At 43.8% G+C, this 18,920-nt stretch overlaps 1 protein-coding gene across 1 annotated transcript in view; it reads left to right on the top strand.

Moving 5' to 3' along the window:
• The window catches only part of GCA (grancalcin), a 31,730-nt gene extending 29,755 nt beyond the window's left edge, over window positions 1-1,975 (top strand). Inside the window, exon 8 of the mRNA XM_077272826.1 lies at window positions 990-1,975. Within this exon, the coding sequence (XP_077128941.1) occupies window positions 990-1,016 (27 nt within the window). The 3' untranslated portion in view covers window positions 1,017-1,975. The remainder of the gene's footprint in view (window positions 1-989) is intronic.
• Window positions 1,976-18,920: the final 16,945 nt, after the last annotated feature.

Below are 18,920 nucleotides of genomic sequence, written 5' to 3'. Positions count from 1 at the left end.
ACCTTATAAGCTGTGGGGTTTTTTTTTTTTTTCTTGCCTTTTTTAGGTGAAGTTCCCACAATGCGTTTTTGACGTTGTAAATTTTCGATGTGCAAAAAAATTCAGCGTTTTACATTTCTAGTAGAGTGAAAGTCTTGTGCATTAAAAAAAAACAAAAAACTTTGTACACAATATTGCATGAAGGCACCTATGTGACAAGTTACTATAAGAGTACACGTGTGTATATAATTTTTTTTTTTTTATTAATTTGTTAATTTTGCTTCTTTTTGTTAACTTTTGCCAATAAAGAGAAAGTTAAAAATGTTATCCTGACAACGAAGGGGATAATTAGTCACCCTTGGGTCACACAGTCAGGCGGCCGTATGAATCAGGCCAAGATCAGAGCGCAGTGCATGGACTGGCCGGCCGCTCTCCCAAGCCGAGCCTCACAGCTTCATGTCTTTCTATGTAGCTCTCACGCTGTGCTCAGAAGACCCGCCGGCCAGTCCGTGCACTGCGTTCCCGATTAATCCAGCCGCCTAACCTCACCCTAAGGGCTTGTTTCCATTTGCGAGAAACACGTCTGTGTCTCGCATGTGGAAACCAAGCTGTGGTGCCGGCTCTTGGGAGCGGAGCGTGCGGCCGCATAGGAACACATGGAGCTGCATGCTCCGCTCTGGAGTGCCGGCACCACAGCTTGGTTTCCACATGCGAGACATGGACGTGTTTCTCGCAAATGGAAACAAGCCCCTAGGCCAATTTCACACATCCATCTTTCAGGATCTGAGCCCAGACCGTGATATCCTGATCGGCCTGATTAGCAGACTTGAGACTGTTGAGTTCGAGTCAGGAGACCCGCAGCCGGTTTGGACATCGTGGTCTAAGTTGTGAATTCCAGCCTTGCTTTACTTTTGGTTTGGCCGCCCATAAACTACCATTGACCGATCTTGATGACCACCTTCTCGTGTTCGTCTTCTCGATTCCTAAGACGCTTTTCCTTGTTCTTGCAGTTTGTGCAGTGCACCATGTCCATCTGAATTTCCATGAAGAACGTCAACACAAAACCCAACATGTGAATTCTACAAGGAAGGAACCAAGTGTATCTGTTGTATAATTTAGTAGTTCTGTTTTACCAGTCAAGCCAACTACATATAAGTGCTGAAGCCTAATGCATTAACTTATTTTGTATTTGTATACTAGGACGCAGGGGGTCACTATAATAAAAAAACAAAAAAAAAAAATGTAATGTCAGCCTTTGAAGATCTGGTTTTCTTCTAGTGATGAGTACATAAGCCAATATTCTATTTGAAGCATAAAAAGTGCCTGCTTGTAATAATATGCAACCAATGTAGTTATCACATGGAAGAAAGACAGCAATTTCCCTTCTAGGTGTTTTTTTTTTAATGTATATTTTTTTTCCCCAACTTGAGCGTGTATTAACGGACTTATGCACAAATTACAATGTAATGAATTACTACGTTTGTTTCTAGCAGAATCTGAATGCATTTTTACCCGACCTAAAAGAAAAAGCTAGTGGACTTTATTTCTGAAAATGATCGACTATGGTGGATAAACCTTGGTGGCCATATTGGTGCCTGCATCTCCAGAGTGTTAGGGGCGCTGCCTGCCACCTATAGTTTTGAGAACTTGCTCTTTAAGAAAACCTGATCTCTTGCTTGCCTAACATTAAAAAAAAAAAAAAAAACTTTTTACGACTTCCAGACTAGTAGGAGCACTTCACACTCCCGGCTTATGATATAACCAATTTTCTGCTTTTCTGTACATTTCTTGCCATATTGTGCTATATAATCTGAATCTTCATTTTTATTTTTTTTGCTCTCTTCAAACTTCTGACTTTTTTTTTTTTTTTATTTGTCTTTGTTTGCAAGAACCATACATGAACTTGTACGTGTGCAATCAAATACATATTTTATTAGTTATTTTATTTCTTAGCACCATTTGTATAAATAAAGCTAGTGAATTAAAAAAAAAAAAAGTGGTGTTTTATAAACTGGTCGAATTCATTGTATAAAAACCACAAGAAAGAACCAGTGCAGAAGTCCATAATGTAAACAAATAGAACAAATTTATTGAAAAATACAAGTGTCTCTTAACAGCTAAAGGGGTAAAATCGGCAATCACAAACATACTATATGGCAAGGGAGACAGGCTGACACATCTCCTCAAGTAAGATAAAGCACATCGCAATGCTTGTAACAATGAGGATGTTGTACATAAAACATACCATATAGTACCAAATAGCATTACTGCAATAATCAGGGAAATTCCTAGGCACAAATGTGCATTAAACAACGTGGTACAAATACATGCTATGTAAGTGGGACAGGATACCTGATAAGTACACAGTGTGCCGCACCGACTCCCGCCCTCCCCAACGCGCGTTTCGGCTATTACCTTCCTCATGGGGCTAGAGGCTATTTGTTACTATATGATATGTTTTATGTACAACATCCTGATTGTTACAAGCATTGCGATGTGCTTTATCTTACTTGAGCAGATGTGTCAGCCTGTCTCCCTTGCCATACAGTATGTTTGTGATTGCTGATTTTGCCCCTTTAGCTGTTAGAGACTTTTGTATTTTTCAATAAATTTGTTATATTTGTTTACATTATGGACTTCCGCACTGGTTCTTTTTTGTGGTTTTTTTTTTCAGTGATCTTTTCAGTGTGTCTCACACTTCCTCATATTAAAGCCCCATAATTTTATCCGTAATATTATGATGACTATACAGTTAGTCCTAGGGTTACAACGGTCTCGAGTTACGTCGTTTCGTGGTTACGACGCTTTATATGACGCCTCATTCCGACATGCGGTTTTGCGTCGTAAGTCGAACTACGTGCAGCGGCGAAAGAATAGAGTCCAGTACTGTACCCGGTTACACGAGGAAAACGAGTCTCCTGCACGCCATAACAGCCTTCATTATGGCTCCCAAACGTAAGCTAGACTCATCTGATACCAGTGCATCAACGAAGAGGAAGGCCATCACCATGGAGGTGAAAGTGGATATCAGAAGGCGATCAACACCAACAGAAATTGGCAGGTCATTAGGACTTAGTCGTTCGACTGTATGGTACAGTACTGTATGAACGTATGGTCCAACTTGCGTCGAAATTCGGTTTACCACGCCGCGTAAGAACGGATCAACGTCATAACTCGAGGACTACCTGTATATCGTCTTAGGAGCCTGATGTGTTTTCCGTGTTTATTTTAAATTCATTGTATGTAATAAAAAAAACAAAAATTTGAAAATATATATTTACACTGATCAGAGTTGATCAGTGCGTGATCTGATGCTCTTGGCTGAGGAGATGGACAAAAAGTCTCCATTATGCTGCAGATATTGGACTGCACTCGGATGTGCTCATTTTGGCAAAACTGGTGTGAAAATGCCAAGAGTCACAATTTTTGCACCACTTCAAACACTTTGACAGAATTCTGGCAAACTTGTTTTGATCAATGAGGGCCATTGTTTGGGGGGAAGGGCCTTATAAGAGACCTGACTAAAAACTAAGAACCCCTGCTCTGCTCTGACAGGTTTCTCATATCTATAGAGACTAGTGATGAGCGAGTGTGCTGGGATAAGGTGTTACCTGAGCATGCTCGGGTGCTAACAGTGTCTTCGACGTGCTCGAAAAATATGTGCAAGCCCCTGTGGCTGCATGTCTCGCGGCTGTTCGACAGGCAGTCCCTGCATGTGTTGTGGTTGTCGAACAGCCATGAAACATGCAGCTGCGGGGACTAGAACATATTATTCGAGCACGCCGAAGATACTGTTAGCACCCGAGCATGCTCAGATAACACCTTATCCCAGCACATTCGCTCATCACTAGTAGAGACCTGCCAATCAACTTTAGTGATGTGGGCAGGAGCTGTGTGTGTGGTGCATTTGATTAGTCTGCTCTCTCCCCATGGTCACCGGTTCGTTTTCTGAAACACTAGCATTTGAGAGTGAAACTTACCTGTTTTGCAATCGTGAAGTCCGACTGATTCACGCATTCGTGTTGCTTGTGGTCCGGCCAGCATGAATCTAATGACCTGTTACCTTTAAATTTGGTTGTGCGGCCGGAGCATACACAGGCTAAGGTCACGCTCACATATTAGTATTTGTTCCATTCCTGATTTGCTTACAAATACTGATGTAAAATACTGAATGTCTGAACTTCGCCTAAGGGTCCCTTTCCACTTGCGAGATAAAAAACGGTCCGTAATCTGGACCGAAAAAACGGATGGAACGTATGCGATTTTCATGCGAGTGTCATGCGAGTACAATGCGATTTTTAATCGCATCATCCGTTTTTTATAATCGCATCATCCGTATGACATCCGTATTACTGTCCGATTTGTACGCACCGGTGTCCTTTGAAAAGCCGGCAATTCAGCGCGGTGTACAGTAAAATCACACTGACAGGTTAGAATAGAGTAGATATATACACATAGAATAGGTATATATACATATATATATGTCAGTGAGACACCTATATATCTAGATTTATATTTAATGCAGCGCTAGATAGCTTAAAAGCCGCTAATTCAACTCCTTCACAAACCCGACATGATATGAGACATGGTTTACATACAGTAAACCATCTCATATCCCCTTTTTTTTTGCATATTCCACACTACTAATGTTAGTAGTGTGTACGTGCAAAATTTGGGTGCTGTAGCTATTAAATTTAAGGGTTAACTCGCGGAAAAAATTGGCGTGGGCTCCCGCGCAATTTTCTCCGCCAGAGCGGTAAAGCCAGTGACTGAGGGCAGATATTAATAGCCAGGAGAGGGTCCATGGTTATTGGCCCCCCCTGGCTACAAACATCTGCCCCCAGCCACCCCAGAAAAGGCACATCTGGAAGATGCGCCTATTCTGGCACTTGGCCACTCTCTTCCCACTCCCTGTAGCGGTGGGATATGGGGTAATGAAGGGTTAATGCCACCTTGCTATTGTAAGGTGACATTAAGCCAGATTAATAATGGAGAGGCGTCAATTATGTCACCTATCCATTATTAATCCAATTGTAGGAAAGGGTTAAAAAACACACACACACATGATTACAAAGTAGTTTAATGAAATAAAGACAGCGGTTGTTGTAATAATTTATTGCTCTCTCAATCCATCAGCAACACCCTCGCTTGGCAACATAATAAACGCACAAGATACATACCCTCAGATGTCAGATCACGTCCCACGATGTAATCCATCTGAAGGGGTTAACTAATATTACAGGCAGGAGCCCTGCTAATGCAGCGGTGCTCGTGCTTGTAATTCCCCGGCGAATGAATGAAATGTAGGTCATTGACCTACATTTCCTTCAGTCGCGGTGATGCGCCCCTGCTGGATGTCCTCATATGACCTGGAGCGTGGGAAAAAGTTCCCAGGCTGCAGTTTATGAGAACATCCACCAGAGGGCGCATCACCGCGACTCAATGTAAGTACAGATCCTGCTTTCCTTTCAGCACCCGGGGGATTACAGGCACCAGTGAGTGGTTTATCGCAGCTCTGCCTGTAATATTAGTTAACCCCTTCAGATGGATTACCTCGTGGGACATGATCGGACATCAGAAGGTATGTATCTTGTGCGGTTATTATTTTGCCAAGCGAGGGTGTTGTTGATGGATTGAGAGAGCAACAAATTATTACAACAACCGCTGTGTTTATTTCATTAAACTACTTTTAAATCGTGTGTGTGTTTTTTAACCCTTTCCTACAATTGGATTAATAATGGATAGATGTCATAATTGACGCCTCTCCATTATTAATCTGGCTTAATGTCACCTTACAATACCAAGGTGGCATTAACCCTTCATTACCCCATATCCCACCGCTACAGGGAGTGGGAAGAGAGTGGCCAAGTGCCAGAATAGGCGCATCTTCCAGATGTGCCTTTTCTGGGGTGGCTGGGGGCAGATGTTTTTAGCCACGGGGGGGCCAATAACCATGGACCCTCTCCTGGCTATTAATATCTGCCCTCAGTCACTGGCTTTACCACTCTGGTGGAGAAAATTGCGCGGGAGCCCACGCCAATTTTTTCCGCCATTTAACCCTTTATTTCAGCAGCTACAGCGCTGAAATTTTGCACATACACACTACTAACATTAGTAATGTGGAATATGCAAAAAAAAGGGGATATGAGATGGTTTACTGTATGTAAACCATGTCTCATATCCTGTCGGGTTTGTGCAGGAGAAATGAGAAGCCGGCAATTGAATTAGCGGCTTTAATGCTATCTAGTGCTGCATTAAATATACATATATAGGTGTCTCACTGACATATATATATGTATATATACACATTCTATGTGTATATATCTAGTCTATTCTAACCTGTCAGTGTGATTTTACTGTACACCGCGCTGAATTACCGGCTTTTCAAAGGTCACCGGTGCGTAAAAATCGGACAGAACTCGCATGGTGCGAGTGCTGTGCGATTTTTTTCTCGCACCCATTGACTTGCATTGGCGAGTCTCGTCCGAGAATCGCAGCAATACGCAGCATGCTGCGATTTTTTTCTCAGCCGATCCAGATTTTTCTCAGTCCGATTTCGGCTGAGAAAAAAATCGCAAATGAAAAGACACCTATTAAATAACATTGGTCAGAGTGCAATCCGATTTTTAATCGGATTGCACGCATCCGTTTTCCTCGCAAGTGGAAAGGGACCCTAAAGAGAAGAGTGGCAATCCGTCTAAGGGAGGTGGAGATAGGACATACCCCTGTCACTTTGTACTATTACCTATTTAATGGGTCACTCACCCATCATCTGGGCTCCACATGCAGCAAATCTGAAATGCAAGAATGGGCCACTGCCCCATCCAATCGGAGCACTCTTCTTCCCATCCAATCGGCGCACTCTTCTTCCCATCCAATCGGCGCACTCTTCTTCCCATCCAATCGGCGCACTCTTCTTCCCATCCAATCGGAGCACTCTTCTTCCCATCCAATCGGAGCACTCTTCTTCCCATCCAATCGGAGCACCCTTCTTCCCATCCAATCGGAGCACCCTTCTTCCCATCCAATCGGAGCACTCTTCTTCCCATCCAATCAGAGCACTCTTCTTCCCATCCAATCGGTGCACTCTTCTTCCCATCCAATCGGAGTACTGTTCTTCCCATCCATTCGGTGCACTCTTCTTCCCATCCAATCGGCGCACCCTTCTTCCCATCCAATCGGAGCACTGTTCTTGGGATCTGTTGGGGTTCGCTATATTATCACATCTTGTAAAAGGCAAAATTTGCCCACTTGGAAATAACGCTTTAAAGGGATAATCAAGCTCCAATTACTGCATCTTTGGGAGATGAAGTCGGGGATGTCACTTTTACAAGGTTGATAACACTTGTCTTAGTAGTACAGACGTGTGATATCTTCAGCATGCAACCTGGAATAAGTCTAGACAGAGACCTCCTGCTAGAGGTGGATTACCCCCTTTTTAAGGATCCCTGTTCACCTGACCATATTTAAAGACAACTGAACCAACCAATCAGCACCCCACAGGTGGATGTCTCTTGGTTGATATCACTAATGGTGTTTTGAGGATTTTTTAATGGGTTCGGATTTTTTGGATTGGGTGGACAGCCGAAAATGTGGAAGAGCTTAATGTTCATGCTCGATGCTATAAACTTACAGATTCCCATATGATCTCGCATCGAAGACATTCTAACTAGCGTTCTAATAGTGCGCCCTCTAGTGGCTACCATTAGATTTACAAGGTATCATTAGATTCTGGCTAAAAATGGTAGATTGTGTTTGCACATATTACATCTACACACAATAATGAATCACACCTTTTAATATTTTAGAAACTACTATTTTATTATCATAACAATGCATATATTTTTCTTCTCTAAATACTAAAGCATTTTGCAAATAATTTACAGTGAATTATACATTTCCATATTTACACATTGTAAAATGTTTCCAAAACTTTATACGGCAAGCAATATAGAAATCCTAACTTTTTTTATTTTTAATTGTTTTTTTTTTTAATTTTTGGGCTATTTATAGCGTTTTACATTCACTAAAATGTGCTACTTACAATATGTACATACAGTTATATACTTGTAAAATCAAGTGCATGCCATCCATACCCGAACTGGGGACTAGCCCGGAGATCGGGTAAATTACCTTACAAAATATAGATACATTACATGTGAAATCCTTACATGGTTTCTAATCATGCTCCTACTACATAGGGTTATGTTTCTGCGATCTGTGTATTTCATGTAGAAAATCCGACATGGCGGAATCAATGGTTTTGGGACTGTAAATTGAAAAGAACATTGTATGTTTTGATAGAGTTGGTGCGATTTGTAGGACCTGGTCCATTGGCCACAGGTTGTGGGAACCACCGCCCTAGCGGGTGACATCCACAGCTCTTTTGACTAGCCGCCCTCATCATTGTGACATGACATTAAGTTGCGCCAGGTTGGCTAATCAAAAGAAGAGGTGGCTTTCAGTAGAGATGAGCGAATGTGCTGGGATAAGGTGTTATCTGAGCATGCTCGGCTGCTAATACTGTCTTCTGTGTGCTCGAATAATATGTTCGCGTCCCCACGCCTGCGTGTCTCACTGCTGTTCGATACCCGCAACGCATGCAGGGATTACCTAACAGGCAATCCATGCATGTGTTGTGGCTGTCGAACAGCCGCGAGACATGCAGCGGCGGGGACTGGAACATATTTTTCAAGCACGTCGAAGACACTCTGCACCTGAGCATGCTCAGATAACGCCTTATCCAAGCACGTTCGCTCATCACTAGTGATCAGTGTTTTTGACCAGAGGCGGTGAAATACTGAAAAGTTCAATAGTCCAGGATCCTGCAACTCGAATGGCACCAGCTCCAGTTGCCGCCATTGAAAAAGTGATCCAGAAATGGTCAAATTAGAACTAACGCAATACAAAAGTTGAGTCAGGCACCATGAAATAAAACGGCACTTTTCCAAAATTTAGCAAAATGGTCTAATGTTAAAGAAAATAAAAAGGCCTTGTTGCCTATAGCAACCAATCCAAGCTCTGGTTTCAGCTCTTAAAGGGCTTTGACTATTTATTGCATATATTCATGAGAGGCTTGAGCCTGCCACGATGGGGGCAACTTCTGAACAGCGGTTTTCTGTACCATGTCATAAAGGAGGCGCTTGAAGATGTGGGCTATAGAGATGAGCAAATCTGCCAAAAATTAGAGTATGTTCAGTATTTGTAGGCCCAAACCAGGAGTGGGTGAAAAATACAGAAGTGGTGACGTATTTCTATTATACTTTTTGCTGCTGATTTTGGCTTACAAATACTGATGTAAAATACTGACCAAATACTGAACGTGGCCTTACTGGTATAAAATGTTGTTTTTAGTCTCTGAGGTTACAGAATAATAAAGTAAGGGTATGGCTCCACGGTCCGGAGGGGCGGCGGTATCGCTGCAGCGGCGAAGCCGCTCGGCGCTAAGCCCCGCCCCCTTCCTGGGACGCGATGGTGCCGGATGTGTACAGTACACATCCGGGATCATCGCACCCCTCGCCATAGGGCCCTGTGATATGCCTTGCGGGGACGCTGCGTCCCCGCAAGGTGTACGGACATGCTGCGATCTGAAAAGACGCGCAGCATGTCCGGAGTCGCAGGGCCGCCGCGTGCGGGTTTCCACGCATAGTGGAGACGGGATTTCATAAAATCCCCTCCACTATGCTGGAACATCTGGACGCTGCGTGTTTGACGCTGCAGCGTCAAACAAGCAGCGTTTACTTACCGTGGAAACATACCCTAAGGGTTTAAAAAAAAATTCTCACCTGGCCCATCACCTCTGCCGATAGTCTGATGGATCACTTTCTACATCTCTGGTTATCTTTTCTTCAGTGTTCACTCTTTGGTGATGTCTGGACCTCACACAACATAATGAGGCCTAGAAAGCGCATGAGTCACCGAAGAGAGGACTAGTGATGAGCGAGTATACTCGTTGCTCTGGTTTTCCTGAGCATGCTCGGGTAATCTCCGAGTATTTGTGACTGCTCGGAGATTTTGTTTTTGTTGACGCAGATGCATGAATTACGGCTGCTAGCCAGCCTGAGTACATGTGGGGGTTGCCTGGTTGCTAGGGAATCCCCACATGTATTCAAGCTGTCTAACAGCCGTAAATCATGCAGCTGCGGCAAGCAGTCACAAATACTTGGAGACCACTCGAGCGTGCTCGGGAAAACCCGAGCAACGAGTATACTCGCTCATCACTAGTGATGACTAGTGATGAGCGAGCATGCTCGAGTTCTAAGAGTGTCTACGGCGTGCTCTAACACTTATGTTAAGAGTCCCTGCAGCTGCATGGCTCGCGGCTGTTCGACAGCAGCATCACATATAGGGATTGGCTGTTCGACAGCAGCATCACATATAGGGATTGGCTGTTCGACAGCAGCACCACTTAGGGATAGGCTGTTAGGCAATCCCTACATGTGTTGCTGCTGTCTAACAGCTGCGAGACATTGAGCCGCGGGGACTCAAACATAGTATTAGAGCACGCTGAAGACACTATGAGCACTCGAGCATGCTCACTCATCACTAGTTAGGACCAAAAAGAACCGGAGGAAGGGAGCGCGCTAGCACAGTACAAGGCAGAGAGGTGAGCTATGGGACAAGTAAGAGGAGAGGTGGGTATAATATCTTTTAATAAATATTCAAAATGCTGTGTAAAAATAAAGGCATCACTGTAGTTGCTATGGACAATTGAGTGTTTTACTATTCGGCAGCCTTAAGCCTTGTTCACATGTTGCTTTCTTCTGCTCAAATCTAGCATATGCCAGGAGCGCTCAATGTAGATACTAAACAGGTCCACGGTGGAGTCCATTAGTCAGCTGAAGGCCAAAATAGTGCCATGTTGGCCTCCATCTGACTGATATACAACTGTATATGCATTACATGAATGCCATATACCGCATATACCGTGTTCTGTCATCCATTAGCTGTTATAGCATCTGTTTCACAAACTGCTTATCTACTGTCAGTTGAGTGATGATCTAGCTGGGCACTATACAGCCTGAGTTTTTTCCACTGTACACTCTAAACCTAAACCAAAAATGAGATGTGACCAGGGCCTACGTTGTCAAAACGAAGGAGAAACACTGCTTGCCCATAGCAACCAATTAAAAGGCAGCTTTGATTCTTCAACACCAGTTTTACAGATGAAAGCTAAGCTCTGATTGGTTGCTAGGGGCAGCACCAGTTTCTTCTCAGAGCTGCGAAAAGTGACGCTTATAAAATCCATTAATATTAAGAAAAAGGTTGAAAACCTTATGTATCATTTACAACAAATCTCTACACACATCGATGGGTTTTGATCTAATGTCTGTAAAAAAAAAAAATATTTAAATGAATTAGAAAGATTAAAGCATTATTTAGATTCATCACTTGCGCTCAGATCTGTAGACTTTTCACAGCTTATACACGTAAGATTGAAAATTCAATGGGTCTGGCGTTAAGGACTTGTAGGCGCTAACCATAAAAGTGACACTTTGATTGAAGACTGGGACGTGTGTGAAAATTATATGCAGGATCGTCCATTGGTCATAGTGGAATGTGGGTTGAACGCGCGCTGCAGGGCATAGATTGGTTTAAATGGAATTTTTGTAATACCTAATCTCCCCTGCGGAGGTGCTGTAGGGAAATTGAACACATTTTGGTGGATTCCTCCATAGTTTACCAGTGAAATCTTAGGACTCATGAAGGTGTCCATGGATGTAGGTCTGGGCGCGGATCGTAATGCACGATACGTAGGAGGGTATACTGACCCAAATTGAACAGCCTCATAGACATTTATTACATGGTCGTGTTCAGGGTGTGAGACCCACAGACAGCCCATGCCTTGCGCTCTGCTCGGACTGAAGTCTACGGAAGTCAGTATCAGCCCTTTAGCAAGAGGGAGCATGCTGTGAGGTATGGTTACAGAGACAACATAATGTGAGGTATGGTTACAGAGGGAGCATGCTGTTGGTATGGTTACAGAGGCAACATGATGCAAGGTATGGTTACAGAGGGAGCATGCTGTGAGGTATGGTTACAGAGGGAGCATGCTGTGAGGTATGGTTACAGAGGGAGCATGCTGTGAGGTATGGTTACAGAGGGAGCATGCTGTGAGGTACAGTTACAGAGGGAGCATGCTGTGAGGTATGGTTACAGAGGGAGCATGCTGTGAGGTATGGTTACAGAGGGAGCATGCTGTGTGGTATGGTTACAGAGGGAGCATGCTGTGTGGTATGGTTACAGAGGGAGCATGCTGTGAGGTACGGTTACAGAGGGAGCATGCTGTGAGGTATGGTTACAGAGAACATAATGTGAGGTATGGTTACAGAGGAAGCATGCTGTGAGGTATGGTTACAGAGGCAACATGATGTGAGGTATGGTTACAGAGGGAGCATGCTGTGTGGTATGGTTACAGAGGGAGCATGCTGTGTGGTATGGTTACAGAGGGAGCATGCTGTGAGGTACAGTTACAGAGGCAACATGATGTGAGGTATGGTTACAGAGGGAGCATGATGTGTGGTACGGTTACAGAGGGAGCATGCTGTGAGGTATGGTTACAGAGACAACATAATGTGAGGTATGGTTACAGAGGGAGCATGCTGTTGGTATGGTTACAGAGGCAACATGATGCAAGGTATGGTTACAGAGGGAGCATGCTGTGAGGTATGGTTACAGAGGGAGCATGCTGTGAGGTACAGTTACAGAGGGAGCATGCTGTGAGGTATGGTTACAGAGGGAGCATGCTGTGAGGTATGGTTACAGAGGGAGCATGCTGTGTGGTATGGTTACAGAGGGAGCATGCTGTGTGGTATGGTTACAGAGGGAGCATGCTGTGAGGTACGGTTACAGAGGGAGCATGCTGTGAGGTATGGTTACAGAGAACATAATGTGAGGTATGGTTACAGAGGAAGCATGCTGTGAGGTATGGTTACAGAGGGAGCATGCTGTGTGGTATGGTTACAGAGGGAGCATGCTGTGAGGTACAGTTACAGAGGCAACATGATGTGAGGTATGGTTACAGAGGGAGCATGATGTGTGGTACGGTTACAGAGGGAGCATGCTGTGAGGTATGGTTACAGAGGGAGTATGCTGTGTGGTATGGTTACAGAGGGAGCATGCTGTGAGGTACAGTTACAGAGGCAATGTGAGGTATGGTTACAGAGGGAGCATGATGTGTGGTATGGTTACAGAGGGAGCATGCTGTGTGGTATGGTTACAGAGGGAGTATGCTGTGTGGTATGGTTACAGAGGGAGCATGCTGTGAGGTACAGTTACAGAGGCAATGTGAGGTATGGTTACAGAGGGAGCATGATGTGTGGTACGGTTACAGAGGGAGCATGCTGTGTGGTATGGTTACAGAGGGAGCATGCTGTGAGGTACAGTTACAGAGGCAACATGATGTGAGGTATGGTTACAGAGGGAGCATGCTGTGTGGTATGGTTACAGAGGCAACATAATGTGAGGTATTGTTACAGAGGAACATGATGTGAGGTATGGTTACAGAGGGAGCATGCTGTGGTATGGTTACAGAGGCTACATAATGTGAGGTATTGTTACAGAGGAACATGATGTGAGGTATGGTTACAGAGGGAGCATGCTGTGTGGTATGGTTACAGAGGCAACATAATGTGAGGTATGGTTACAGAGGGAGCATGCTGTGTGGTACAGTTACAGAGGCAACATGATGTGAGGTATGGTTACAGAGGGAGCATGCTTTGTGGTACAGTTACAGAGGCAACATGATGTGAGGTATGGTTACACAGGGAGCATGATGTGAGGTACGGTTACAGAGGGAGCATACTGCATGGTAAAGTTGCAGAGGGAGCATACTGCATGGTATGGTTACAGAAGGAACATGCTATGGCAGGAAGGTGAATCTTTACTCCAGATGAAGAAAACTCTCTTGTTATGGCTCTGATGTAGAGTGACACTATAAGTGGGTTCGGACAAGAACCAACCCATTCTTGATATTGGTGTATGTCCCATTTGCTGTTCTACTTTTAAGACCCATACATGAGCCCATATATCCCCTCCCCTTATCATAGATGGATTGTCAGTTAATTTCAGGCTGAAAGACTTTATTCTCTTACAAATACTGATATATTTCCTGCCCTATGCTCTACCAGGGTATAAGAATGTTATGAAGGAGGTCCTCATCATGAAGACACTCTTGGCTTTAGAATCAGTCACCCATCTAATGGGTAAGAGGGTCATCAGATTCCTTCCAATGGAGGCAGTTAGGGAAAAGAAGGATCAGAATGACAGTTTTAGGGTATGTTTCCACGTTCAGGAAACGCTGCTTGTTTGACGCTGCGCAGAGCTGCAGCGTCAAACAAGCAGCGTCCAGATGTTCCTGCATAGTGGAGGGGATTTTATGAAATCCCGTCTCCACTATGCGTGGAAACCCGCACGCGGCGGCCCTGCAACTCCGGACATGCTGCGCGTCTTTTCAGATCGCAGCATGTCCGTACACCTTGCGGGGACGCAGCGTCCCCGCAAGGCATATCACAGGGCCCTATGGGACAGAGCGATCATCCCGGATGTGAAGAGTTAACACATCCGGCATGATCGCGTCCCAGAAAGGGGGCGGGGCTTAGCGCCGAGCGGCTTCGCCGCTGCGGCGATACCGTCGGCCGTACGGAACGTGGAGACATAGCCTTAAACAAACCTTTATTCCCGTGGGACGTTCTTGGCAGTCGTCTTTTCCCTTCTACCTACTAAAATCACATACATAAGAGCGTGGAGGCTGAAAAAAAATGTATGTATTGGGGTAGTGAGTGAAATAGCTCTTAGGGTATGTGTCCACGTTCAGGAAACGCTGCGTTTTTAACGCAGCGCTGAGCCGCAGCGTCAAAAACGCAGCGTCCAGATGTTACAGCATAGTGGAGGGGATTTAATGAAATCCCATCTCCACTGTGCATTAATAAACGCATGCGTTTTTCCCGCAAAAACACACATGCGTTGCTTTTTTTCAGAACGCAGCATATTGCTACAATGAGCAAAACACGCAGGAACACCGCAGGTGACCTGCCAGTGACCTCAGGTGCATTTTTGGTCAGGATTTTACCTGCATAAAATCCTGACCAAAGCCTGAAACAAACCTGAACGTGGACACATACCCTTAGATGACTGTTGTCTAGAATGAATGGACAAGGCATGTGCACAGCTGTAATTGTATGCTCATAGAGATGTAGTGGTCTCTGCTGTATGGTCTTATGCACATCTTAAATGTCCACCTTTTGGGCCCGTTTTTATCTTTAAATGCTTGCATTTCGAGCTAAAAATCATTTTTGCGGTTGGGTTTCATTCAAAATTTTGCCCGGTTTTGATTTTATAGGTTCTTTCTTTCCATGCATATTCAACCTTAACATGTTTTGTGGTTATAAATGACGTGAGAGAAGCTCAGAAAGACACAGATAAAGTTACAAACTCTCCTGTCAGACCAATTCACAGTTAACTCATTCTGCAGCCAGCAACAGACAATGCAACACTGAGGCTGTGTATTTAATGAAACCCAAAGACAAAAAAAGACTTTTTGCTCAAAGTACAAGCATTTCACTAAGAAAAAAACTGGTCTCAAAAGTGGACATGCCCCTTTAAAGGGAAACTGACGGTAGATGCTGACCGAACCACGAGAAGCATGAAATACAGACTTACTGCTGTTGCAGCCATGTTTGTTTTTCTCCCCTTATGTGTATGTATAGGGAGAGACCTGTTAGGGTATGTGCACACGTTGCGGATTCTGCTGCGGATTTTTCCGCAGCGGATTTGGAAAATCCGCAGTGCAAAACCACTGCGGTTTTCACTGCGGATTTTCTCCCGGTTTCTTCTGCGGATTCCTCTGCGGTTTTTCAACTGCACTTTCCTATTGGTGCAGGTTGAAAACCGCTGCGGAATCCGCAGAAAGAATTGACATGCTGCGGAAAATAATCCGCTGCGTTTCCGCGTGGATTTTTCCGCAGCATGTGCACAGCGTTTTTTTTTTCCCATAGGTTTACACGGTACTGTAAACTTTGGGAAAACTGCTGCGGATCCGCAGCGTCAAATCCGCTGCGGATCTGCAGCAAAATCCGCAGCGGATATGCAGCAAAATCCGCAGCGTGTGCACATACCCTTAGTCTAGAGAAACGGAGGGGGGAGAAGCTGAATTACAGACTGACTGCTGTTGCAGCCATGTTTGTTTTTCTCCCCTTATGTGTATGTATAGGGAGAGACCTGTTAATCTAGACAAACAGAGGGGGGAGAAGCTGAATTACAGACTGACTGCTGTTGCGGCCATGTTTGTTTTTCTCCCCTTATGTGTATGTATAGGGAGAGACCTGTTAGTCTAGAGAAACGGAGGGGGGAGAAGCTGAATTACAGACTGACTGCTGTTGCGGCCATGTTTGTTTTTCTCCCCTTATGTGTATGTATAGGGAGAGACCTGTTAGTCTAGAGAAACGGAGGGGGGAGAAGCTGAATTACAGACTGACTGCTGTTGCGGCCATGTTTGTTTTTCTCCCCTTATGTGTATGTATAGGGAGAGACCTGTTAGTCTAGAGAAACGGAGGGGGAGAAGCTGAATTACTGACTGAATGCTGTTGCGTCCATGTTTGTTTTTCTCCCCTTATGTGTATGTATAGGGAGGGACCTGTTAGTCTAGAGAAACGGAGGGGGAGAAGCTGAATTACTGACTAAATGCTGTTGCGTCCATGTTTGTTTTTCTCCACTTATGTGTATGTATAGGAAGAGACCAGTTAGTCTAGAGAAGCGGAGGGGGGAGAAGCTGTATTACAGACTGACTGCTGTTGAGGCCATGTTTGTTTTTCTTCCCTTATGTGTATGTATAGGGAGAGACCTGTTAGTCTAGAGAAACGGAGGGGGGAAAGCTGAATTACAGACTGACTGCTGTTGCAGCCATGTTTTGTTTTTCTCCTCTTATGTGTATGTATAGGGAGATACCTGTTAGTCTAGAGAAACGGAGGGGGAGAAGCTGCTGGCATCTTTCTCAACCCGGCCATGTGCATTTTACTTTCTTAGAGTCTTTGATATTTAATTATTTATTCTTAATTTACTACATTATTTAGATCATTGTATTGGCGGCCATATACCAATGTAATTATTAATTACAGATTTGGAGGGAGAAAAAAATAAAGACAATTCTGAAAATTGACAGGTAAAGGATAGTGTCGCATTGCAGCACAGTAGAAATGATTGCGAACACCACAATGACAGCAGAAAACTCTGAATTCAGCAGTGGTTATGCATGACTGCACTCTGCACATTTCTGGATCAGCACCCACAATTAAAGGGACGCTGACAGGTCACATGATAGCACAATGCAAACAGTCATTTCAAAGGACACTTGCTGCTGAGACATGGTATCACGGCACTCAGCTGCTGGACAGCTGGAATTCGTAAATCCCATCCAACTAAAGAAGATATTAAAGAGATACAATATAATATACCGTAATAATCCCCCAGATTGTCACCTTGATGGTTTTGTTCTGAAAATGGCAGCCATTGTTATGTTTGACATTTATAAACCTATTAATAAAACCTGTCCCGCCATTTTATATCACATCCAGTGTATTAAGCATCAAAATGAATGTTATATGCTGTTAAAAAAGTCGTCCAGTGATGACTATATATGCTGTTTATAGTACACAGAATGGCGCCACCTGGTGTTCAAAGTGTATAGCAATATGCATGTCCATCTTATGAACGGACACACAGGCTCAGTCACTCTACCTATGTCCAGGTCTCTGCAAAGTGATCCCCTAATACTACAGAGCAGCCAAACTACTGTGATCATCAATATTCCTACCTCATCAGTATAAATCCATACATACACTATTATTGCTTTCATATTGTAATCGTTACTGTCACATTACTACATCACAAATGGACATACAGGCATTTTTCAAGGTGCATTCCCCGGGATTTTTCCTCATTGGGATTTTTGATTAGATGTATGGGTATAAAATATTAAGTAATGAAGTAATACAAATGATTATTTGTTGTTTATATTATTATTTATATATTATCTTACATTCTCTATGTGTATTTGTTCATGCTGATTGTGTGTTATGTTATATCCTGTCCATGTGTATATTAGTGGGACTGGCCAATAATCTAAAGTGTATGGGAAACTCGGCACTGATAGCTGACAATCGATCCTTAATCCAGCAGCTATTATTCAGTATGGGGGGGCTTTACATATTGTTTATGTGATCATACGGATAAGGAGTCATTTGACAAGCCACAAGACATCGTGAAGCTTCATTTTACTTTTTTTATTTTAAGAATATATAAGCCAAGATTAAAAAAGAACTGGTGACAGGGTGCAAGGTGCTTCTAATGGAAAGTCGTGAAATGTTTAGATTTGGACTTGAGTACATCAGATGAGTACAGTTAACAAATCATCGTCAAAGGGATCACACGCACATTAAACTCATGGCAGCCGAACCCATCGATAGCAACAGGCTCAGCCGACAGACTAATGTGTATGTGCGCCTCCGACTAATCATGTTGGGGGAGCTAAGGATCGATCATGTCTAATTTCAGGTAGCTGATCCTTTTGTTCTCTAAGAGATAAGCCACTGCCAGAGATGACTGGCAGCGGCTCTCTCATAGAGAGCACAGAAGAGTTTGTCGGAGCTCAAAAGGCCTCGTCGGAGATCAAAAGGGCTCGTTAGAGCACGCTCCTATGTACAGGACAGTCGAACGACTGTGGCCCCCTTACCTTCTGGTTGCCTGTGCACAGGTCGCACCAATGGTATGACCCCCCCTGTCCTCAAGGCTGAAGGTGAATGGGACTGGTTCTTTCTTTTTTTCAAGGGTAAATTGTCAATTTATAAACAATTTTGAACCATATAGATAAGACATTAGATATCTCCAAATGACAGAATGTGAATGGGCAATGTTTAAAGAAATATATATATATGTATATATATATA

This window comes from Ranitomeya variabilis, chromosome 7 (genome assembly GCF_051348905.1).
Source record: "Ranitomeya variabilis isolate aRanVar5 chromosome 7, aRanVar5.hap1, whole genome shotgun sequence".
Classification (NCBI taxonomy): Eukaryota; Metazoa; Chordata; class Amphibia; order Anura; family Dendrobatidae; genus Ranitomeya; species Ranitomeya variabilis.
Note: the sequence above shows the minus strand (reverse complement) of the source record. Positions and strands in the feature narration are given on the sequence as shown.